The sequence below is a fragment of the Xyrauchen texanus genome, chromosome 6 (assembly GCF_025860055.1).
Source record: "Xyrauchen texanus isolate HMW12.3.18 chromosome 6, RBS_HiC_50CHRs, whole genome shotgun sequence".
Classification (NCBI taxonomy): Eukaryota; Metazoa; Chordata; class Actinopteri; order Cypriniformes; family Catostomidae; genus Xyrauchen; species Xyrauchen texanus.
The window spans coordinates 10,131,734-10,158,024 of NC_068281.1; the positions used below are offsets into that span (position 1 = coordinate 10,131,734).

The 26,291-nt window shown below is 36.1% G+C and overlaps 2 protein-coding genes across 5 annotated transcripts in view; one reads left to right on the top strand and one right to left on the bottom strand.

The window, feature by feature from the left end:
* Nucleotides 1-5,599, bottom strand: part of LOC127644715 (partitioning defective 3 homolog) — a 122,726-nt gene extending 117,127 nt beyond the window's left edge. The window contains 1 exon segment of the mRNA XM_052128042.1: nt 5,313-5,599. Coding sequence (XP_051984002.1) covers nt 5,313-5,432 — 120 coding nt within the window. The 5' untranslated portion in view covers nt 5,433-5,599.
* Nucleotides 5,600-9,593: 3,994 nt separating this feature from the next.
* On the top strand, nt 9,594-24,719 carry LOC127645612 (cAMP-responsive element modulator-like). Of its 4 annotated transcripts, none has more exons than XM_052129279.1 (8): nt 9,594-9,742; nt 10,900-10,969; nt 11,215-11,331; nt 13,690-13,772; nt 14,961-15,109; nt 16,426-16,614; nt 22,610-22,766; nt 23,019-24,719. In XM_052129279.1, the coding sequence occupies exons 2-8, from the start codon at nt 10,910-10,912 to the stop codon at nt 23,161-23,163; spliced, it is 900 nt and encodes a 299-aa protein (XP_051985239.1). In that variant the 5' UTR covers nt 9,594-9,742; nt 10,900-10,909; the 3' UTR covers nt 23,164-24,719. The 4 variants fall into 4 exon arrangements, with proteins under 4 accessions (XP_051985239.1, XP_051985238.1, XP_051985240.1 ...); XM_052129278.1 differs by lacking the exon at nt 9,594-9,742 and adding an exon at nt 9,751-9,911; XM_052129280.1 differs by lacking the exons at nt 9,594-9,742; nt 10,900-10,969 and having other exon boundaries at nt 11,222-11,331; nt 12,373-13,772; nt 23,019-24,718.
* Nucleotides 24,720-26,291: the final 1,572 nt, after the last annotated feature.

The following is a 26,291-nucleotide window of genomic DNA, read 5'->3' on the forward strand; positions in this document are numbered from 1 at the left end:
TTAAACATACATTTTGGAGTAGAGCGCTAGCCTGCCATTGGGAGCAACTTGGGGTTCAGTGTCTTGCCCAAGGACACTTCGGCATGTGGAGTCATGTGGGTCGGGAGTCGAATCGCCAACCCTGAGATTAGTGTCCGACCCGCTCTACCAACTGAGTCACAGCCGCACCAATATAGCGATCCTAAAGCTGCATTCACACTGCCAGCTACTTTGTCGCTGCATGTCGCCAGTGGTTGGCGGTTAGGTTGCTGGTGGCGTGTATGAAGAATTTAAACAGCACTGTTTCTTTACAATTAATATTATTATTAAAATATTAGGATCACGTGAGATCTACCATCTTCTCTCGTATTGGCTGTCGCTCCCAAAAGTCACTCTTCATTTGCATAAAGTTCAACATTTCTCAACTTTGTTGCGTCGCTGCAACCTCCAAATTGTGCTAGTCACTGATTATGCAAACACAATTACTTCCTGGTTTCAATATGGTATCCGAACCCGTTCTACTGACGTGACATGCATATGGTCGCGCCACAGGGGAAGGTAAACACGCTGGAGCTGATGCAAACTTGTCTGATAGGAGACGCCGCTACTCAGTGAGTTGGCATAATGTGGCCGATCTTAGGTACCAGAATTATTGGAAACAACATGCCGACTATCCATTCAGCTTCCATATCATTCTTCATGCATGTCAGCATTTGGAAGTACACTAGCATATTGATGACCTTAAAGGGAATAAATATAGACTAAAAGCAGCTAAACTTTAATTTTGATTTCATGGTGACTTTAAAATAAAGTAGAGATCCTAACTGACCTAAGACAGGGAATGATTTCTACGATTAAATGTCAGGAATTGTGAAAAACTGAATTTAAATGTATTTGGCTAAGGTGTATGTAAACTTTTGACTTCAACTGTACTACAAATTACAAAAAATTAGGCAGCTAGCCTATTTCAAATCAGTTAGACAAGAGCAGAACCCATTCATTTCAGAAGGCACAGCTGCAGCTGGGTGTTGCTCTACTGTACATGAACACATGCGTCTGAGGACCAGCCAATACACTCTGCAACAGACCTGAGAAGTTTCACAGCCAGATCACAGTTAAATGTCCCTGAAATGGTCTCAGATTGATGTCTTTCCATATATCTGTTGTGAATCTAGCTCAGCAGTTCTTTCTGCACTCCTAAGTGCTGGTATTATCAGGCTTGTACACAAATTCTGTGAATATATAGAGACAAGAATAAAGTGTGCTGGAGCTCTGGATAATCTGATGCATAATAATCCAGGACAACAGTTCAACTCTAAAACAGAAACCCACTAGGGCTGAAACGATTATTCAACATTATCGACAACGTCATCAAATAGTCGTTTGATCGAATTAAATGTAACATGAGATCACTTTAAACTCTAATGATGACACGTGAGAGCAGCACTGCAGCTCGCACCTGACTGAGGGGAGGAAGAATTACACAGCTCACAGTCCAGATGCACTCTAATCTTTCCAAACAGCTTCAGGTGATGTAGATCGCAAAATATGAGTGAATTATAATGCAAAAATACAAAGTAAATACAGAAGAAATCTTGTTGTGGAATAAGCGGAGCTGGAGCTGCCGCTCCACTCCGCTGAAGCAAAACTTGTGTGTCGAGCTTCTTTAAAGGAAACACCCTGGCGTTACATCTTAATTGCAGTTATATTTAATGCATTCTAGCTTTATTAAAGTTCAAATAAAATGGAAGCAGATCATGTAAATAACTACAAACTCCAAAAATGTAATTTTTCCGTGCGGTCAGCGCCTCTTCTATGAGTTGCGTGAATGTCCCGATCTGAGAGGGAGAGATTGAAACTGTAACCGGCTGATGCACACTCTGTTGCGGGGGACGCTCATCCCTCGAGCGTGCATGCTGCTGCAGCTAGATTATAATGTATTTGGCTCATGACTTATTGAATCATAATCTATGTGTCACTGTGCATTTCTTATCATGAAGAAAATTGGCAATATGCAGCTTTATTAATAAGAGAGAATTTTTTAGTGAGTTAAAGATGGATTGAAGTGAACAGGAAGGTGAGAGAGGGTAGTCCTCGCCCCATTATACACTGCAACAAAATATGTTTTTGATTTCTTTTTGTTTTGGTTTGTTTTCCAATATAAATATGCAAAACTCTTAAAACAACATAAATTTTTTAGCAACTAATCTGCAGAAGAAAAATTTTTTATCTGAGAATGTTGAATAGAATATTAAAAATACAAATATTTTTAAATATCTAAAAATCCTTAAAATTACGCATTCACCTGAGAAGCAGCATATAAGATACATTTACACTTGCTTTTAGAGAATAGATCTTGAATATAAGTATATTTTGTCTTTACTGCACTCACAGAAGTATAACAAAGTACAAAATACACTTATATACAAAATACACTGACTGTATATTTAAGATACATCTTCTTAAAGCAAGTCTAAATATCTTACATGTTGCTTCTCAATTAAATGTGTCTTGTTTTAAGGATGTTTTTTTAGACATTTTTAAATGGAAAACAAGACAAAACACTTGATAGCAATAGGATTTTTTGCAATGAATTTTTTTACTGTATTAAACTTAATAAAAAGTATTTCCCCCCCTTTTATTCAGTGAATGTCATTTAGAGGTATTTTTAAAAGATGATTTTCTTCCTCTTTATTGTTAGTAAGCACATTTAATACAACCATTTAATTTGGGAAACAAGCAAAATAATCGGTTAAGAGCTAATGACTAATCGTTGCAATAATTGTTCTAATAATTGTTAGATTAATCGTTTATCAAAATAATCGTTAGTTGCAGTCCTAAACCCCACAGTCTCACACAGTATGCCTCTCTGTGTGTGTGCGTGTGCGTGTGTGTGTGTGTGTGTGTGTGTGTGTGTGTGTGTGTGTGTGTGTTGAAGAGCAGTTGCTTCAGTATGGGCAGCTGAATGGCTCGAAACTAGAAAGCAAACGGGCTACACAATGAGAGCGGAGTAAGAAAGAGAGAGAGAGCTTGATGTAGCCTAGCTAAAGATGAACAAACAACAGAAGTATTTGGGGGAAGGAGGAAAGCAAATGGAATGACTGACAGTATAACTGAACCAAGGACAGCGCAGGTCACACATTGACAAGGTCTGTCTCTGTTTCACTGCCTGACTTGCCCTCTTGTAGCATGACTCTAGTTATAGCTACTGCCTGTCTCAACACAAAAATAATATTACTTCATAACAACACTTCACACCATCAAATTAACAGCTAAATCATCTAAACTCTATAGTTGTTATGAAGTACAAAACACTCTGCATTATCGTAATATGATATACCACTTCAAATCATCATATCAGCTAACTCAATGACACTACACATAATCATATGAGTGACATCACAATCACTCAACATGCATTCATAACCTCATAACACACCATCATAATAATTGTAACATCACAATAAACCTCTATGTCATAATGAAATTTCAATGTAAACCCTAATGTTGTCATTCTGGAAAACAATCCAGAGACTTAAGATTTAACTCAAACTATTGAGTACAAAATTGAGGTTATGGGGAATACTCACAATTCCTTGCACTTGTTTAATGATGTTTCCTTTGACAAAGGGAACAAATGGGGGCATTTAAAAAAGTTATTAAGAATGTATAGCGGTTTTAGATTTTATGTAATATTATTTATGTTGCTTTGTTGCAAATAGTTGTTTTGTGTGATGTCACCATTGGGTTTTCTCTGTCCCCTTTGGTCAAGTTCACCCAAAAATGAAAATTCTCATCCTCATGCCATCCCAGTTGTGGATCACTTTCTTTCTTCTGCAGAACCCTAAATAAGATTTTTAGAAGAATATCTTAGCTCTGTAGGCCCATAAAATGCAAGTGAACGGGTGCCAAAATTCTGAAGCTCCAAAATCCTCATAATCCTTCAATATCACCTTCTTCTGTTTTTTGTGAACCACACTCTTTGTGCATATCACCCCCCACTGGGCAGGGAGGATAATTTGTGTTATAAAATGACTTAAATATTGATGTGTTTCTCACCCACACCCATAGGCGGAAATCGCAGGGGGTCAGGGGGTCAGGACCCCCCAAAATATCATAAAAATATGTGTATTGTAAATAATATAATGATGTATTCTTAAAATAATTGTTTAAGAAATAAAATAATACAAATGCAAATGGAGCAACAACAAAAAAAAACATTGGTGTCCCCTTCAAAAATTGCTCTTGAGAATTGTTATGTTTATTGTCCCCCCCCCCAACATTTTGATGAAATTTTCACCCCTGCCCACACCTATCATATTGAGTCTGAAAACATGGATTTAACCACTGGAGTCTTATGGATAATATGGACTATTATGCTCCCTGAAGATGTTTGGCACCCATTCACATGCATTGTATGGACCTAAAGAGTTGAGATATTTCTCTAAAATTCTTCATGTGTGTAGAAATTTCATACAGAAGAATTCCTAACTTGTTTTAGCAAGTCCAAGACTTATACAACATTCTCGGAAAAAAAAAATGAAACATCATCATAACACACAATATCAAAAATCCACACCATTAATATACACTATACCAAGATCCAGTTGATGTTTGATCCATGAACGGATCTTTATTCCAGAACATGTGATGAAACCCATAGATGAAACAAAGTTTTTCAATATTTCAACGGTGTTTCTAATTGAAGAATCGTCCTATAATAAAAGCGTTCTAGCTTTGTTGCAACTAGTACACACGCTTTAAATGGTGTCAAGCTGGAAGATCTATCAGTTCTCAGTGTTAGCCTAGCAGCATCAGCTCTCATCAACTCATTGAAACAAAGCACAGGGCACTCCGACACACACAAGAAAATATCAAGACAGTATATCCGCGCAAATTGCAGCCAGATGTCCGTTACAGCAAACCATCGCGTAAGCAAGAAGTTTATGTACATAAAACTGTGTCCTTTTAAAAGCAATGTCCTTCCTAACGGGTCCCACACTTGGGTAATAACATCTGAATCGTGGAGCAAACTTATCTCTCTCGTAACACTTCATTTTGCTCCCATTTTTCACTGGTTTCCAGCAGTCTGCTGGAAACATGGATGTTAAAGAACGCCCGGACAGCATATTAAAGGACAAAAACACACTACTTGTTATTTATTGGGGAATAAAGCTGCTCTAGTGGAGAGTTAAAGTGTCCGGACGGTCCCAATCCCTTCCCCCGCTCACTCCGTCTCTACTCCACCGCCATATTGCAGCCCTGACCGGCTGCGTCCAGCGCAACTCTGTTACAAAAGCACAACCAGATGATACAGTGTAACAGCATCTCACCTTGGCGATGGCTCTCCTGTACCGCACAGTGGCCTGCTGAATGAGCGTGTGCACTTTAACGTTGCCGTCTCCGCACGGAACCACGACCCGAGTTCTTCCAAAACACACCGTGACTTTCATAGTTTCCACTATCCTTAGACCTTCCCGTTTCTAAGGGAAACTCTGGATCAAATGTTCCCGTACTTTGATGCCCAGACCATTAATACTCTTTGGTTCTGCACCTTGGGGACTCAGAAGTGAGTTAAAATCGGTACCCGTTCGGTTTCATCACGGCGGCAGGCTCTGTGTGGCGGGGTAGGACCACCTGTTTTGTGTTTTGGGATTCTGTGTATGGGAACCGCGCTGTGCTGAGTCGGGTCGAGAGTCGAGGAAACGGGCTTCTTGCATCCTCTGGCGGTGAGGAATGGTACAACCGCTACTGTTGGGTGAGTGTATGGTGAGGATGTGCATAGTTTATCTGCACGTAGTATGTCAGTGAGTAAGTTTCCAAATATATATGGGTCAGTGACTTGACGCTAATTTTTTGAGCTACAAATTTCTGATCTATAAAGTTATTTAAAGATAGGCCTACATAAAAAATACAACTGACTATCCGAAGTCAGTAATACATAAATAATCCCATAAAAAAATATTTTCAAATTTCTTAAAAAAAAAAAAAAAAAGACATGTTGGCATAATAGTTTGGAATAATATATTATTATTATTATTTTTAAACATATACGCAGAGAATTTATGTTGTTTTAAAATAGTATTATTATTATTTCAAAAACTTTTATCCATCAAATGAAAGTCAGTGGTCATTGGTCCATTTTGACAACAGAGATCACCCTTATGACTGAGTGTTAAGGTCATTTCGTTTTTAATAAGGAATATATTATAAGAGATTTTGCCATTTGTTTGAAAAGACATGTTCTCCATATTCATGACTAAAATATAAAAAAATTTCTCAAATATACTGTAATAGCCTATCATGTGACATCACAAAAAATATCACAAATAAAAATGCTTTACCTTGAAAAATATGTTGAAAACTTTTTTTTCCTCAAAATAACTATTTAGTTGTGTACATATGTATTCAAGGTATTTTAAAGGGATATTTCACACAAAAATTTTATTCTCTCATCATTTACTCACCCTCATGCCATCCCAGATGTGTATGACTTTCTTTCTTCTGCAGAGCACAAAAAGAGATTTCATAGGAATATCTCAACTCTCTAGGTCCTCGCAATGCAAGTTAATAGTTTCCAGATATTTGAAGATCCAAATAGTATATAAAAGCAGCCTAAAAGTAATCCATAGGACTCCAGTTGTTAAAGCTATGTCTTCAGAAGCTATATGATAGATGGGGGTGAGAAACAGATCAATATTTAAGTCTTTTTTTACTATAAATCTCCACTTTCACTTTCACATTCTTCTTTTGTTTTTGTTGACTCACATTTGTCATGCATATTGCCACCTACTGGTTAGGGAGGAGAATGTATAGTAAAAAAAGTACTTAAATATTGATCTGTTTCTCACCCCCACCTATCATATCTCTTCTGAAGTCATGGATTTAATCACTGGAGTCATATGGATTACTTATATGCTGCCTTTGTGTGCTTTTTGAGCATCAAAGTTTTTACCATATTGACTTGCATTGACCTACAGAGCTGAAATATTCTTCTAAAAAACTTTATTAGTGTTCTGCAGAAAATAGAAAGGGATGGCTGTATGTGTCACGGCTACCTTTCTGCTTCTAGGGCAGAGTTCTACTAAAATAGAAACATTGCAGGTGGCATTAGGCACGCATGCTCGGGGCCTGATATAGATTAGTTCTACAAGCCCAGCTGATTGAAGCTTTGTGGAACAGCTGTAGGATTACACAAACTCGCTTTGATCTGCGTGAGGCAGAATGACCAGATGCTCTAGTTCCATTACTGACAATCACTAAAGTAGAGAACTATTCTACCAGCCTTCTTGCTAAAGTCTGTGGGTTCTCTGACACTAGGTCACTTACTCTCCATGATGCCAACACAATTCAGCTCATCATTACAGCCTGTGAGTTTCTGTCTGCATGTTTTGGACCATTATGTTTAAGCTGTTTCAAAAGCTGCTGCTGTCATCAAAAGCTGCTTCCCCACAACCATGTTTGTCATATCTGCCCAAATACTAACATCACAGTGGATTATATCCCTTTTTTCTCTTTATATTGTGTATGGGAAACATTATGCATGTAACTGTTTCAGGCAGAGGTGGAGAACAATGAGTAATCAACTTACCAATAAAATTTAAGCAAGCAGCATTGCTCTTGTTTTCACTGACAAAGTTTGGGCCTGGTCTACTCCCAAGACTGCTTTTCATTTGTTTCATTTGTGTGAGTGTCATTAAGGAGTTATCATTGTGGTTCCCAGTTCTAAAAATCGATCTTATTCGGTGTACACGTGGGAGGGTCAATCTTACAGAATCTACTCCAACGAATACAGTCACCACTGACTAATGAATTTCATTAACATGTGACAAAATGTGACCTCAAACTACCAGTAAATTAACAATAACTAAAACCCAGTGAGAACTTGAACTTAAATAATGAGTGATTTCTACCACATACTGAAAGCTTCAGCACTCTTCAACATGAAAAACTCTTCAACTCATCAACTAATCATAAAAGAGAACATGAACAGGACATGAAAACAACTACAAAAATGCAAAGGTTTAATATTGAAATAATTTCTATTTATTAAGAATTCACGCTTTTGAACCATTGTTAGATATGCTAGAGGTGTAGTGGTTGAAATGCCCAAACATGTTACTTATTATGCTTTATACAAATTACATTATAATCCAATTGCACAAAATATTACAGTGGTTTCAGGTATAAGACCTTTTGACATTTAATCATATGCAGGACTTGAATTATAGATTTCTTTAATTACATTTTCACTAGTTAAAATGCTGATTCTTGATTTCAGCTATTTAATTATGAGAGAAAATGCTAATTTTCCATATCAGTAATTACATTTGTCCAAGTCGAAACATAAATTCTTGGTATGAAATTACGTCCTTACATGCGGAAATACAAGATTATTTTGCTCAAAAAGGGAATTTCAAGGAATATTCCAGGTTCAATACAAGCTAAGCTCAATCGACAGCATTAGTGGCATAATGTTGATTCCTACAAAACTATATTTTGACTCGTCTCTCCTTTTCTTTAAAAATCAAAAGTCTGCATTACTGTAAGGCACTGACGTAAGTACAATGGAAGTGAATGGAGGACAATTTTTGAATATTAAAATACTCACTTTTTCAAAAGTATAGCCATAAGACACAAACAATAGTCAATTAAACATAATTTTAGTGTGATAAAATCACTTACTAACCTTTCATGTGCGAAGTCATAGCCATATAACTTTGTTGCCATAACAAACCCTAAAATGACTGTGAAAACAACTATTTAAACAACCTTAAAGCTCAAATAATACCTGAGTTTTAACAGAAGAATGAATGTGTGCTTTTATAAAATTATAAGCTTTACATTTCTGCCTTTAAACACTCCAAATTGGCCCCATTGTAAGTCACTGTAAATCACTTTAACCACGATTTTTGCTGTAAGTTGATTAAGTCTAAATAATTTTTTGTGGTAATCAACATTATGGCACAAATGCTGTTGATTGAGGGTATTGAACCAGGAATATTCATTTAAACTAGTAAAAAAAAACATAATTGCTTATATCTGTAATTGTATTTTTACTTATTTAATCAAATAATAATAATATTTATATTATTTTTTATTTTTTTAAACATTACACAATTAAATTTGATGGAATTTTGTTATAATGAAATTGAAAAGTGTGAATCTTTAAAATAGGCTAAAATGTTTTTTTTTGCGATGTCAGGAGAGTAAAGCCTTGTCACCTTTCCATCGCAAGACGGCGCTACTTCATAAGTCATCTTAGAATACCTTAGCCTATACGTATATCTTTGAACAGAAGCGACAAATAGGCCTATGTCAACTTTACCTTATTTAAAATAATAATAATAATAAAAACATTCACGCATTTATTTGCAATATTTAGCATAAATCAGATCAGTCTAAGAACCTGGAACGCTTTGCTTTTTGGACATTTTGTCATCACAATTGATCTATTGCATTGTTAAATTCTATTCTCAAATGCATTCATTCACTATTGGAAATAAATTCGTAAATGGCGTTCATCTTGATAGGGTATTTTGATGACAGGGGTCTCCTAAACCGACGAGGCTCCGCCTCGAGTAGCTATTCTGCGTTCGGTCAGTGTGTGCGTGCGTGCGCGCGCGCGAGTTGTCGTGGCCTCTGGTTGATGGTCTACATTTCCCAAGCGCATCATCAGAACTGACGTGGGCCCTACGTGTGCAGCGAGTCGGGCCTCCACTCCACCCGTAACGAGTGACGAGTCTCTCTACGTAAAACACGGGTAAGTTATTGCTGGTATGTCGACCTGCTGCCAGAGAGGATATGGAGAGGAGAACAGGAAGACGAAGATATGGCTACTGTTCAACTACTTTGTCGATGTAACATGGGCTATAAAAGTGCGGTAAACGGGAGCTGTCCCGGACGTGGTGGCTCCTACAGTGTAACCACCGGTAAATTACAGAACTGACAATGAAATAAAGCTGTAAATAACGAAACGCATGTAGGCTTTCAGACTCTGTCTGTTTCAAATAATCCGTCAAAGTTACTCTGAAGTATAAATAAATCAGCGAAACGAATTTGTTTAACTGCATACAGAGTCGGCGAGATTAAAAATGCATTGAGATTGGTTTCAGAATGACGCAACTTGGTCCATGTCCGTCTATTAACATTAAAAGTGAATTGCCTACGAGCTTAAAGTTGCCTTTCGCATGCCTGTGTTTATTTCCCAACCCATGAATGTTTGTATTATTCATGTGTTCTCCGCGTGACAGTGAGCTCTTACATAAGCGCGAGCTGTTCAAAGTTTGCGCGTTTGTTTATGTCAGTCCAGCAAACATTAGAGTAATACGACCTTAAATCAGCAATGCAACCAATCTTAGAGTACTAACAAAATATGTGTGAGGTGGTTATCTTGAATAGTTTAGAAGTTTGTGTGCTGGCCAAGTGACGTTTATAGAATGACGAGGCGCGCGACCGTTACTCTCTTATGTTGTGTTAGTTTGTTGACGCACTAGTAATTTTCATTATTATATTATTTTAAATCAAAAGTGAAATTATTATATTTAAACAATTACTGTATTTAATTAATTATTTTTATTATGACTATATCATCTTATTATTATTGCCAGATCTCTTGCACTTGTAAACGTGTTATTATAAATTAATATAAAAAGCATCTCTGTCATATGCTGACCTGCTCTCATTTAAACTCTCAAAAATAATCCACTGTGCAAAACCAGAACTTGCCAGTTTCTTAGTGACCATATTTCACAAATTCATTAATGATTGCATCACATTTCGGGCAATACTCTTGACCACTAGATTGACAAACGTTGGGCTGAAAGGATACATTTTTGCATCAAGAAGGCCGTTTAAAATCTTGTGACGTCTGATTCTGCAGAGTGCTGATTTTGCGTTTCCTCTCTGTGCTGTTGCCAGGCCAAACACTATGGAAACCGCAACTGTCGCGCAACAGGAATTCAATGCAACAGAGAAATCAACAAGTGAGGTACAGTCCGACTCTGACTCACTCACACACACGGGTTCAAGTCTTACACTGGTACAATGACTGTTTGTCTGTAGGCTTACTGTATATTTTTAATATACTGTACAAGACCATGTCACACTGATGCAGTTGCAATCACCCTTAAATGTTTAAAACATTTTCAGAAAAAAAGCTAATCAACATGTAACGTTATTGTTTTAAAAGATGTGGTTTAACAGCACCAGACTGACTCTCTCTGTCTCTGTCAGGTGAATGAGGGTGTGACAGTTGTGTCCTTACATGGTGAACAGACAATTCAGGTGCAGAGTGTCATTCAGACAACTCAGGCATCAGTTATACAGCCTCCTCAAATACAAACTGTACAGGTAGGTATTGTATATGCGTGTTTTTATTTAAGTAGGGCCCTATGAAATCCATTTTATTTTTTCTCTAAAAAATGTTTTCCATAAAAAAAAAAAAAAATCAGAATTTTGCATTTTAAAGTTTAATTACATTTTATAATAAAAAAAACTGTCTAATCACTTGAACTGAAAGAATTGTAATTTTCAAGTGAGATTAGAGCAATTACGTTTCAACATACCATTGCAATATTTTTATCAAATGAAGAGCTTTACAGATCCTCACATCACAAGCCAAAACCCAACTTTGGAGTTATCTTATGATTTTTTATTTTGTCAAATACAGTGCTGCTAAGCAGAGCATCATAGTATTAATCCGCTATTAATGAGTACCGGTATTACCTATTGCTAATACATTAAATATACAATTTTACTATACAGATGTAATTATATTTCTTTCACATTTTTTATTTATTTCAGACATCTAGCTAAATGGAGTTTTTATTTTGAAGTTTTGGAGAAAAAACTGATGTTTATTATTTTTCTCAGCTCTGGAAAAGTAGTTGCTATATGGCCTGATGTGCTTATTCATTTACAAAAGGCTGCATTTAATTATATATCATTTAATATATAAATATATAGTCTGCATGTGCTGCACGCTTCACAGTTAATAAAGTGCTCGGCTCTTTCTCATCTACACACACTCAGAGTGCGTGATGTTATCAGTGCATGAGCGGCTGGTTCACACATGCGTGCAGCACATACAGGCTGTTTATTTACTTAATTAAATCTCAGCCTTTTGTGGTTTAATTATCAAACTAGAACATATCACAATTTTAACTTGATTAACTGCACATTTATGCATTCATTTCATCCCATATATGTAAAAATCTGTCATTCTGCATTTTATAGTTAATTCTATTTTTACGACTGGATTCCGTGATTTCATCCCTGTTTTTGCATCTCGGAAATCATAGGGCCCTATTTAGGCAACACATTTGAATTGTGCTTAAAAGTTATCAATGTCAATATTAACATTCGCAATCCATTTTAATTCTGTAATTTCAGAGTGACACAATATATTCAACAAGAACATTTTTTGAGCAGAATTGATTTTATTCATCAGGAATTTATTGGATCATGAAAAGTGGGCGTTACCAAACAGGAGTGGAGACAGGTGGTAGTGAGGGAGCAGTTATAAAATTAAGGGAGATTTTGTGAATTCAGCCAAAAAGTCATTTTTAGAGGCCGCACAAGTTTTAATGAAATTTCAATGAATTATAATGAAAAATAACGAAGACAGAAGGAGCGTTCCAAATTGCACACTTCTGCACTATTCTACGCATAGTGTAGTGTAAGTACTGCGAGTAAGTTTACACCGAAAATGCAACAGAAAGAAGTGTACTACGAGTACCCGGATGAGGCACTTCTTCAGTCGATAAAATGGAGTGTGGAACATTGGACACTTCATGCACTCAACGGCCGTGGCTTGCCCTATGTAGCGGAACGGGTGGAGTTACGGGGCCACAAAGCTGGCCTGACAAAACAATTGTAATTAATGATGAATGTGGCAACTAGCGAAACATCTGTGAAGACAGCACCTTTCAAATGTGAGTTGAATGCTTTACCATCACCCCAAGCTGTGTGAATCTTTACATTATTTGAGATATAAGTGATTAACTGAGATTGGCCAGCATGCTAAAGCTGAAACGCCCCCTCCATCAGCTGAAAAACAGTGAGTGCTTTTGTGTAGTAAGAAAACATTAGTGTTCCATTTGGGATAGTATTTCAATTTGAAAATGAATGAACTACAGGACATGGCTTAGTGTATAATGTATATTGTAAGTGCATGGTGTATAGTGCATCATTTAGGACACGGCTAGACAGTTTTATCGTTTGGAATAACATGCATAGTTGAATCCTGTATAATAAGAACAATAACATGCATTAAAAAAGGAAATATGGTACATTTTAATTTCAAGTCCTTCAAACACAGTCCAGTTATTCATTCACCTGTTCCTTGATCTGGAGTTTTTAACCAATCACATTATGGAAAGTTAGAGCAGCAACCAATCACAGGGCTCATACTGGGATCAATGGGATGAAGAAGAAACAGATTGACATAGGTACATGCAGAGTAAGAATAGCAGTATGTAGCAGTAATGAGATTGAAGTTGTGTGAAAGTCAATTATGCATCTGATCTTTTTGCGTGCTCACACACACTTACGTCAGACAAATCAAATCTCAGGAGATATAAGACTCACGATCACATGGCATGTTGATATAGAACGTAATGTATAATTCATCAAGTGTTTCCTTTGTTACAGTGCTTTTTAAAAGCTCCAAATGACATGAATTATTTAGTTATGTGTGGATGTTTTCAGGTAGCTGCTACTGGTAGCTTGGGTACAACACCATCAGATCCTCAGAAGAGGAGAGAGATTCTGTCCAGACGACCTTCTTACAGGTGATCTCAATTATGAGTGACCAATCAAACATCTCTGTTACCACTAAAGCTTAATCTTACATTTTTGTACACCTCTGTGCTGATGATGCTGTCAAAAATAAGTTGAGGATATTAAAGGAATTGTTCACCCAAAAATGAAAGTTCTCTCATTATTTACTCACCCTCAGGTCATCCCAGATATGTATGACTTTCTTTCTTCTGCAGAACAAAACAAAGATTTTTAGAAGAATATCTCAGCTCTGTAGGTCTGTACAATGCAAGTGAATGGTGACCAAAACTTTGAAGCTCCAAAAAGGACAGCATAAAGGACAGCATAAAGGACAATGACTGTATATCCTATTTCACTGTACATCTTGCCATTGCAGTCTTTAGGCACAATTGTTATTTCAAGCTCGATTACACTTCCTAGTTCTTGACGCCTGCACAGAGTGCTAGTCTAGGTGGTGCTAGGAAGTGTGATCGAGCTTGAAATCATGATCACCACGGAGACTTCTGACGTCAAGATTAATAATGAAAAAGGTCTGTTCCCACCCAAAATCGATTGGATCTCTTCAGAAAATATGGTTTAAGCCAGTGGAGTTGTATGGATTACTTTAGCTGCTTTTCAGACATCGGGCCAAACAGTTCTTGTCACAAAACCGTACCTTTCTGTGCCAATCTGGGCCAGTTGGCACGGTTACCCCATGAAGGTACACTAAACGAGTCGCCAAGTACTAAACCCATATCTACCAGCACGGTTGAGCACAGTTGAGTATGGTTGAGTAATGTTAGCTTACTGTGCTGAGAATTCCAGGCCAAGAACGGTTTATAATCATGCTATCCTGAACCGTGCTCCAGCGGAAATGTCACTGTAACCGTTCTGTACAATGCTCAGAACCATTCAGCACGATGGTGAAAAAGTGGCTTCTGATGGTGCCTTTACGTGCTTTTTGGAGCTTCAAAGTTTTGGTCACCATTCACTTGCGTTGTGGGGACCTACAGAGCTGAAACTTTTGAAAAAATCTTTGTTTGTGTTCTACAGAAGACAAAAAGTCATGCATATCTGGGATGGCATGAGGGTAAATGATAAAAAAAAATTCCTTTTAGGGTGAACTAACCGTTTGAAGGTTTACTCTTCACTGGAAGGCTTTTGCAAGTTTTGCTTGTTTGTTTTCATAGTTTTTCCTTTTTTTATTTATGTATGTTCAGGAAAATCTTTAATGAGTTGTCATCAGATGTACCTGCTGTGCCAAAGATTGAGGAAGAGGACAAAGTGGAGGAGGAAGCCCCACCCTCCTCTAGTGTTGCTACGGTGACAGCACCATCTTCAATTTACCAGACCAGCTCAGGGCAATACAGTATGACTGAATTTATTACTCAAACTATTCTCTCTTTGTTCAGAATTAAGGTGGTGAAAAGGCAGATAACCAATTATTTTGTTATTAAAAGTCGATTTATTTATGTGTTTTAATCTTATTCTTTTCTTACTGAGGCAACAAGAGCCCAAAATAAATATAATGCCTGATTCAGTTTATTGTGCAACCAAAATCACTATAATAACCATAAAAAATGATGTTTTGGTGCATTATGCGGGACTTAACTATAAACAAGCCTGAAAAAAATGTTAATCAAATATGATTAATCGGTTTAATAATTACCCACAAAATGGTGGTATTGTTAATTTTGTTTTTTTACCAAAACATCAGCTAATCAACAAATATTTCCCAAACGTTTACTAACACTTATTTTTTAACCCAGTGTAGGGTTGCACTCACTTAAGCTGAGATGTAAAGTTCACACTAAGGGCTTAGTAACTACTAGTTAGTTTGTAACTAAGTCAGTGCTTAATTTGCTTGCACCACCTGTGTGCAAGTAATGCATAGTCACATAATATGATGTTCACTTGTATTGATCCAAAAAGAAGCGCTCAAATTTGTACACAGAAGTGTTAAAATGCCGTGAATTTCAATGTGATCTTGTTTCGGTTGATGTTCAGACCTTGTTTGCTCAAATAACTGTCAACTGTAATAAATTATATCCCTATTGAAATACAATACAAAAACAAGATTAATTCAAGATTTAATTAATGGTATATTTAGCCTATTTAAATAACAATATACAATAACTGTATCTAAAATGAATAAGGGGCAATAAATACAACAGGCTGGAAAAAAAATACATTTATTAATTTTAATATTTTACATAGAATGTTGAAACTTGACACTGGCGGCATACACAGGAAAGTGCACCGTTAGATCGGTGTAATGCTGAAGACGTTTTTTTACATAATGTTTTCTCCCGTAAATGTAAACGAGTGTAAATGCCAATATCATCATATATGTCGAAAGGACTGAAGCTGTCATCCATAACATGAGCTCATTGATGTCATTAATTGAGTCTGCATTTTTATTCCATCCGTTACTTGTGGTCGGAGGCTTCCATAAATATTTCGATTATACATAGTGTAAAGTTTAATGGTGCAACACTCACACATTTAGTAGTGTGTAAATTGTGACTTAGTGCCCATTTACGCCACAACTAGGCTAAATTGTAACTTACTATGCGGACAGCTTGTGCAACTGGCCCCTGGTGTTTTTGCAGCACAATCATGTGCAAACATGACAAACAGTCAGAGTGTGACTCTTAAACTCTTTAATGTTTTGTGTCGGCGCAGTTGCAATCACTCAAGGTGGAGCGGTGCAGCTGACTGGACCTGGAGGAGAGGCCTTGCAGGGGGTTCAGGCTCTGACTCTCCCCAGCCCTGCCACACCGCAGCCTGGAGCAACTATTCTGCAGTATGGGGCCCAACCCGGGGACTCTGGACAACAGCTTCTGATGTCTGCTGGACAGGTGCTCGTTCAGGGTAAGACATTGAAACGCTGTCTGTCTCTCAGACGCACACACAGTGTGGAGACTGTATTAATAATCTGGCATTAAAAATCTTATTTAAACCTTAAAATAAACAGTTTTAAGATTATAATGAATGTAAAACGAAATAAATATTATGATACAAAATAAAGAAAAATGTAAGATTCTGCACTATTTCTAAGTCACTAATCAAAATGATAAAATTCATGATCATGTTTTGCACAAAAGGTCAGATTTTCTTGCTTCCATTGAAACACTCAAGATACTCTTTGGATAAATCTCAAACCATGCTGGGAAAACATGGATCATCAGATTTTGCACAAACTTGTTGAGTCCATGCCCGCTCGAGTGCATGCTGTCATTATGGCAAAAAACATACTAATACTAATTAATTCTCAAATCCATGTTATTTTTTTCATTTCAACCTATCCTTTCAGGATATAAAGAAAATACTGATCATTTAATTTTGTAGTGAAAAAAATTGAAAAATTCTAAATAGAAGCATTTTAACTGGTAAATAAAACAAGCCACACAGTTAATAGAAAATCTTTTTCCATTACAATTTTAATGAAATAATTTAATCTCATCTACATCTTTCCCCTTCTGTTGTTTCTAGAGTCAGTCATACAGAAATAGATTAAATGTTGTTTTTTCCATGTGTTATACAAGTCCTAATTTCATTTGTTACAACAAATTAACAATGTGTCTGTAAGAACTATGTTTGCTGATACAAGACCCTGATTATGGAGGCACACTAAACACAGGTTGCATTGTGGGAAACTTGTTGGACTTGTTTTATTATGTGCTGAAGTGTCACTCTTAACAGCATATGCTCATAAGAACAGAGTAAAAACTGGTTAAATGTGTTGCTGTTATGAAGTTGACAGACTTGACAAACTCAGGTTGAAAATGGTTTAGATTTGCACATATAATAGTTTTGGCTTGTAAACTGGTTTACTGCTGGATGAAAATACAACGTTGAACTTTAAAGAACACATTTAATACTAATGCTATTGCTTCTGGAAAAGTCACATTTTTAAGTTGTCACTGAGTGTGTGCATGCGGGCATGCGCGCATGTGTGTTTGTGTTTGGCTTGACCCAGTCATCATAAACTACTGATTAATTTTTTATATTGAAATATGAATTAAGTAAAACTGTTATATCTGAGAACAGAAGTTAAACTCCCAAATCAGATGTTCTGTTTATTGAAAATACTGCAGATAGAAATGCTTCATATTATTTGAGACCTGTTGCCACAGATTTTATTTATTTATGTTTGAGTTATATTTGAACTTACATCTTTGTAAACAATATGGCCATTCCAGATGCCTGTGTAGTGTTATGAGGTGAAATGGGCACAGTATCCTTTCATTTTTTGTTTTGCTTCTGAGTCATCGTGATCTAAAAATATATCAGTCTCAACAACTTCTCTGCCCCTTCCTCTCCTCCTCTTTTCTCCTCTTCTGCATTGAACTTAAAAGTTGAAGTCAACATTTATAAATCAAAGAAATACAACATTTCCTTCAGGGCATGAGTTTTAGCACTAATGTGTAATTACAAAGCTTGTGTATGTTTTAACGCATACGCGTACACATGGGTGTGGGGAGGGCATTCTCCAGAGACAGCGTGTTATTTCCCTGTGAGACTGCAGTGATGTCATAGTGATGTCAATGCCCTTAATAGTAATCTGGCTGAGAGAGAGAGTATGAGAGAGTAAGAGAGAGAGAGAGAGAGAGGGAGAGAGAGAGAGAGAGAGAGAGAGGAGAGGGAGGGAGGGAGGGTTAAAGGCAAAAGTGTCACAACACAAACTAAGAGAGACAGAAACAGTGTATGAGAGAGAGAAACTGCACTGAGGACTGAGGGAGAAGCAGTCAGTGAACCATCTGGAAGGAAAAGAGAGAGCTTTCAGGATATAAAGAAAATACTGAACATAGTGCTTAAAAGAAAATCACAACTGGATTACTACAGTATAGAGATGGCAGTGACTGGGGAAGAGACGGAGTCAGGTGAGAGAGCAAGAGAGAGAGTGTGTGTGTGTGTGAGAGCGTGTATTTATCACTTTGTGGGGACCAAATGTCCCCATAAGGATAGTAAAACCTGAAATTTTTGACCTTGTGGGGACATTTTGTCGGTCCCCATGAGGAAAACAGCTTATAAATCATACTAAATTATGTTTTTTGAAAATGTAAAAATGCAGAAAGTTTTCTGTGAGGGTTAGGTTTAGGGGTAGAGTTAGGTTTAGGGGATAGAATATAAAGTTTGTACAGTATAAAAACCATTATGTCTATGGAAAGTCCCCATAAAACATGGAAACACAACATGTGTGTGTGTGTGTGTGTGTGTGTGTGTGTGTGTGTGTGTGTGTGTGTGTGTGTGTGTGTGTGTGTGTGTGTGTGTGTGTGTTTTATGCAAGAAAGTTGGTATGGCACTGATATTAGATTAATGTTCATGTTTCTTTGCATGGTCAAATCAGAATCAGAAAGAGCTTTATTGCCAAGTATGCTTCCACGTACAAATAATTTTTGACAGAAACTTTGACAGATAATACAAATAAAATTAAAAATAAAAAGTGAATAGAAATGTAAGTATATATATATATATATATATATATATATATATATATATATATATATATATATATATATATAGAAATACACAATAAGACACAAATATATGTATAGTATGTCCAAATACAAATCTGGTATATACAGTGCTAGGGAATGTAATGCAGAATAGGAACGATATGTTAAATAATATAATTGACAAGGCTGTATATTGTATGTAATTATAGTATTGTTTTTAACTGTTCATGAGATAGATAGTCTGAGGGAAAAAACTGTTCTTGTGCCTGATGGTTCTGTTGATCTGTAGCGTTGGCCAGAAGGCAACAGTTCATAAAGGTAGTGGGCTGGTTGAGTGGGGTTCAGAGTGATTTTACCAGCCCTTTTACTCACTCTGGAAATCAAATTAATTCATAAATAAAGAAAATTATGTTGTTAAAAATGCAAAAAGTTTTCTTTTATAGGTAGGATTAGAGTTAATAAATGTGCACATATATATATATATATCAAAGAATCAAAAGAAATAGTTTGCCCAATAATAACAATTCTGTCATCAATTGCTCGCCCTCATATGACTTTCCTTCTTTTGCAAAACACAAAAGAAGATGTTTTAATTTTTTTTTTTGATATGCAGAATTTTGGCCTCGCTCATCATTCACTTCCATTGGATGGGGTGAAAAATGCAAGGAAAATGAATGGTGACTGAGGACAACAGTTTGCCTTGCATCTTCTTTGGTGCTTCTGTATTGTTGAACGAACTATCCAATTATTATTACAGTTTTACATTTCATTCAGAGCATGAGTTTTAGCACTAATGTGTAATTACAAAGCTATATATATAGATAGATAGATAGATAGATAGATAGATAGATAGATAGATAGATAGATAGATAGATAGATAGATAGATAGATAGATAGAGAGAGAGAGAGATAGAGAGAGAGATAGAGAGAGAGATAGGTAAAGTGTGTGTGTGTGTGTGTGTGTGTGTGTGCATACTGAAGCATGTATTAAGTTATGTATTTTGTCAGTTAGATGCAACTAAATTTGAAAAAGTTGGTAAATGTTTTATTTATTGTTTTTTAATTTAAAATAATAATAGTAAATATATAGTGATATAGTGAATATTATGATTGATTAGGACTGAAAAAAGAGAGATGTTAGCATTGACATCATGCTCACAACTTATTACACACTTTGGGACAGCGCATGTACAGAGGGATAATGATGAATACTTTCTGCCTCTTTTTGGTCTGTCCTTTTATGTGGTTTAAACGTTTCCCTCAGTCACAAAAACTCATTGAAACTGATTCTGTTTACAAAATTAGCCTGCAAATATTGCATGCCTTCATGCCACACATGAATCAGTGAGAGACAAAACCAGAGAGAGAGAAGGAGGGAGGGAGGGGCTTTCTGTTGACGTCAGTCTGTTTCCTGGAAGCGGGCCGAGGGAGGGGATCTGATGGGGGTTTGGGCAACGACGCACAAAGTGATGTCAGCATTTTGTCACATAGTCTGATAACACACAATTATGCATCAAGTCAAAGCAGATCTAGTTTGTTTAAATTACATTTACTGCTGTTTAGGGAACAATGTCTTATAGCCGTACAGTAAATTTGTTTTATATTGCATCAGTTTTATAGACCTTTTATATTACGTAGACTAAATGTATTTTGTATGAAGTTTATTTTTTATATATATATTACTAACAATATTTTTAATCTCTTTGTGACAAAGTTGGTAGTGCTTGGGTCTCTCTGTGTGCAATCTTTTATGTAGTGCTCTTTTTTTTTTCTCATTGTTTTGGATTCATTACATAAACTAATGAGTCCAATTAGACTTGATATTTTAAGCCTGGTCACAAGTAGAGGTCACAGCTGATTGGTTAACTCTAGTGTCCCATGCCTCTTTATTGGTCCGATGAATTAAAGTGGTCATTGGCTTATTTCCAGCAAGTGTCAAAATCGGTATGTCTGTGTGGAAAACGTGTATTGTGGAAGAGACCAAAGGTGTAATTTCTGTGCCATTTGTGGCAAAAATACTGATTGTTCCATAAAGGCCATAACATATGTTTTGTATTAACTCGAGCTTATTCAACATAGTCAGATGACATAGTCTTATCCAACATAGTCTTTTGTAGTAAAGGATGACCTTTACTACAATAGGTACCAACTAATCAACAACCAAAATTGCAGATCAATATAATAAATGCATCAGATTTTAGTTATCCTCCTATCTTATGTTAAGAAAGGAAACAACAGTGAACAAATTTGGTTTCTCATATTGATTTATGTGATACAAATGACTGAAGCATGCAATAACCTGTAAAACGATTCCATTGTCTTGTGCCATAACCTAATCCATGGTACACAAATGTTATTTTCTTGTTCAAATCCTGGTTTAGGGTTTTGGGTAAATAATAAAACTCTATGGTTAGGTTTGGGGATAGTTTTGGAAAAATAGTAAAATCAAGGTTCCTATGGGAGTAAAAGTCATACTCTTCTGTACGTTCCACCTCATACATGATTTTGCCATCTCATGCTATTATTAAGACTTGTCATCAGACAAATAATCATGTACATCTTATAATCAAAGGAATAGTTAAAAAAAAAAAAGATTCTCTCATAATTTACTCCCCCTCATGCATCCCAGATGTGTATGACTAGGTTCTCATAATGCAAGTGAATGTTGACCAAAACTTTGAAGATCCAAAAAAGCATATAAAGGCAGCATAAAAGTAGTCTATATGACTCCAGTGGTTGAATCCATGTTTTTTGAAGTGATCCAATCGATTTTGGATGAGAAGAGACCAAAATATGATAAATTAATCTTAATATCAGGAGTATTCTTGGTGATCATGATTTCAGGCTTGATTACACTTCCTAGTGCCATCTAGCATTCTAGTGTAACTAGTGTAATTCATCTTAAAATTATGATCATGCCTTCAGACTGTAATGGCAAAATGTACAGTGAAAAGTATTAGATCACTTCAGAAGACATGGATTAATCCACTGAAGTCATATGGATTATTTTTATGCTGCCTTTATGTGCTTTTTTGATCTTCAAAGTTTTGGTCACAATTCACTTGCATTGTATGGACCTAAAGAGCTGGGATATTCTTCTACAAATCTTCAATTCTGTTCTGCAAAAGAAGTAAGTCATGCACATCAGGGATGGCATGAGTGTGAGTAAATGTGTTCAAATAAATCAGTAAAAGTTTTTTTAACATTTTTTTTTTAGTTATGCCTTTCACTCCCAAAATGATTTCCTCGGTGATTGTTCATTTGTGAGTTTAAGACACATTACATTGATGTAATGATTATAACACATTACAGATCAAATCATAAATTATAAAATTTTCCCTCATTAGTTCTGAATTATCTGTCAAATTAGTAATTGCATATACAATTTTGTGTATTTGTGCATGTAGCTGCCACAGGAGACATGCCAGCATATCAGATCCGCTCCCCGTCGTCAGGGCTAGCGCCAGGCGTTGTTATGGCAGTGTCACCGGGGGCGATGCACAGCCCGCAGCAGAATGCAGAGGAGGTCACACGCAAGAGGGAAGTCCGCCTGATGAAGAACAGGTACCCTCACACCTGCTATTGCTCTTGTGTATAGTAAAATGTGCCTGCTAGCTGTTTTTAACAAATAATTCTTAAATAAATAATTTAACAAATCGTCTGAATTTGACAGATTTTAAAAAAATAACTGGAAAGCTCATAGTAAAACATGGAAATTCATTGGTCAAAAATTGTGGGAATCTTAATGTAGGTGTGGGCTTAAACATAATTACTGATGCATGTGTTTGTTTTTGTCCTTTTGTGTGTGTGTTGTAGGGAGGCGGCGCGTGAGTGTCGCAGAAAGAAGAAAGAATATGTGAAGTGTTTGGAGAATCGTGTTGCTGTGCTGGAAAATCAGAACAAAACTCTCATAGAGGAGCTGAAAGCTCTCAAAGACATCTATTGCCATAAGCCAGAATAACACTCACAAACACTGCTGAAAGAGTGGTTCACGGACTACATTTTCTTCTACTTTTCCTGGATTTGATTGTTTTTGTTCATTCGTTTGGCCAAATAGTTCTGTAAGAAGTTGCTAACATTGCTTTGAGGATATTAAGGTCAACTGCAACCTGTGTCTTGGTGCTTTTCACACAGTGTGCGAAAGCACCATGTATTTATTTCGCCATATGTATTTCAGCGCTATAAATATTTGTCAACACCATCTTTCTCAAAATAATCAAATTAGTATCGTTTATGATGCAACATAAAATACAGGAACAAACTGCTCACTCATTGTTTGAAAGAAGACATCTGTTGTGCTTGATGCAAGTTCCACACAAACATGTTACATTCCCTATCTGACTTAATTCAGATGATTCAAGCAGTTTATTTCTACACTGGGTTCTGCTCTGTGTTAATTAAATATAATTTGGATATAACTATGTCCCTCATTCATGTAAATCATGTTTCACAGCAACCAAGTTTGCTATAACTCTCAGTGGCCTACCCCTGATTACCATTTTATGATTTATGGTCGTTAATAAAATAACTTTCTGTATAGAGTCGCAGCTCAATTACACAGCAAAAACATTGTCAGTGACTTTGACTAGAGCTTGGCAGTGCGATACTGTGGAAATTGTATTATATAATATTATGGATAAAAGCTGATATGATATGATAATGTAAATTTGTGAAAGCAGATGTTAAGCAGGCCTCTTCCTCTGTCACACACATTCATATTAATAAGATGGATAAATGTGTATATTATTGCTGTGTTCTCCGTCAAAAAAACTGGAACTCCTCATTGTAATGTGTGGAAAAATAAATTGGTGTTTTCCTTTTCTTTTTTTAATTATTGAAAAAAAAAAAGAGAGAAAAGTTTATCAAGCGTTATTTTCCATATTTCAGTTTTTAGGATTCTGGTGTGTCTCTGTGTGTGGGTCTTCTGTTTTTCAAACTATGCTAGCCATGACCTCACCTTCATGTACAGCCAGTTACGTTTCTGTGTTTTTGATGAAATATTTTATGTAACCTGAGCAGAAAATGAATATTGTTTCATATTTAAATAGTCTATGGTTTTAATTAATCTCACAGACTCTTCAGATTGATGTTAATATAAAAAAGATTGTATCCCCTTCCCATCTTTTACACTGTACAGAGTGCTGACATCTATTTTTAATAAAATATTTTTATACATGTACAGAATCTGCATATACATTTGTGGTGAAACCTGCATTATGAGTAGCACTATTGTTTGTTTTTCTTTGTGCCATTGGATAGAGCTAATAATGTTGCAAAGCATTTTAATTACAGAATTACTCTATCAAACACACATATAGACCACATATACAGTAGTTAGTTTCTTGCCACAAGAGACTGATACAGTCACACAAGTCTACACAAGAATGTAGAAGTATTATTCCCAAACAGATCCTCTGCGTACATCTGCAAATGTGACCTTTAAAAATGTGTTTTGTCTCAGAATTTTGTGTTCTGCAAGATATGCAGTTAAGTAAAAAAAATGAAGTAAAGACTGTTTCAACACTATCTCTATTTCATTGTCTCTTCCCTATTAACCTCTTAACTGCCTCCCTCAAATATCTAGAACCCTAATTTGAATAGTTTTTTGTTAGTGTATATAACTGATCACATATGGCCTAATATGCATTCAGCTTTTATTGTACAATGTAATGAATACTAATAATAATAATAACAAAGATTAAAACATGTTTTTATTTGAATTAAAACTGCATACAACAGCAGCTCACACTCTGAAATGTAACATAATAGCCTAATGAAAACTTAATACTGTAAGAGTGTTCCTCTGAGATGAACACATTCTCTCTTATGATGGTAATGTGTACTTGTAAAGGATACCTAATTAACAGTGATTCAATTCACCCCAAAACAAAATCGTAATTTTTAGAACCAATTTCAAGATAATTTTTTTAAATACATAATCAATTACAATGCTTGAGTCTATGATGGGTTCATGTACTAGAATGTGTTGCATCAAGTTTGGCAAAACAAGCAGACATGGAAAATTCCATAGTGTCTGTGAGCGCCCTCTACTGGATTATCTTCTGTAACTTCACACTTTCACAATCTGAGAGTGATGGACAGGAGTGGGAAACGTCAGGCCTCAGGGCCGTATAAAGCCCGCGAGACCATTTTACCTGGCCCGCGAGGCCATTTGAGAAATCATTTGAAAAGCAAAAATTGTCCTTGATTCAGTTAACCTAGAAAAAAAAATTCCTTTCAAATAATGTTTAAAAATAATTTTAAATGATAACAACACAAAATATTGTATAATAGACAGCCCTTTTAGTGTTGTTGGTGTGTGACATTAATTTCAACCCACAAATAAGAAATTACAAGCAATAGTATGGCCCGCGAATAATTTCGTAAATACTCAAATAGACCTTAAAGGGTAACTAAACCCTAAACCAACTTTTTTTAGTTAATGATCTGTAAGCATGGGGCTTTATGAGTAGTGGTCATTGATTCAAGTAATTTTTTTGACATTTGTGTATGAAGTGTTTTAATTCTACAACATATGGCGTAAAAACGTCTGAGTGCTGCCCTCTTCAGGTTGAACGGTGTCTACTGCAGTTTAATTTTCCTATTGGCTGTTGCGGTACTTCGTGACGTAAGCGGTGACAGCTGACGTAAGCAGGTTCCAGCTCACCATGCCAGATTCATGTACATGTCGTCTTGCGAGCGTGTGAGGAATAATAATAACATAGAGTCTGACAGCAGCTGTCAATTATTCCGTCACTACGCCCCCTCCTCCTCCTTTGTATTGTATGGACCTACAGAGCTGAAAGATTCTTCTCAAAATCATAATTTGCATTCTGCAGAAGAAAGAAAGTCATACACATCTGGGATGGAATGAGGGCGAGTAAATGATGAGAGAAATTTTATTTTTTGGTGAACTATCCCTTTGATTCAAAAGACGGCAGATGGTCCGCATCAATGTTTAGCTGTACTGCAAGTCGCTATGGTGCCTATGTTAGGGCTATAGCAGAATTTTATTTTTTTATTTATATACATTTATATTAAGTTAACTCCTTGAAACCAAAAAATATTTATCAGCAGATTAATCAAGAA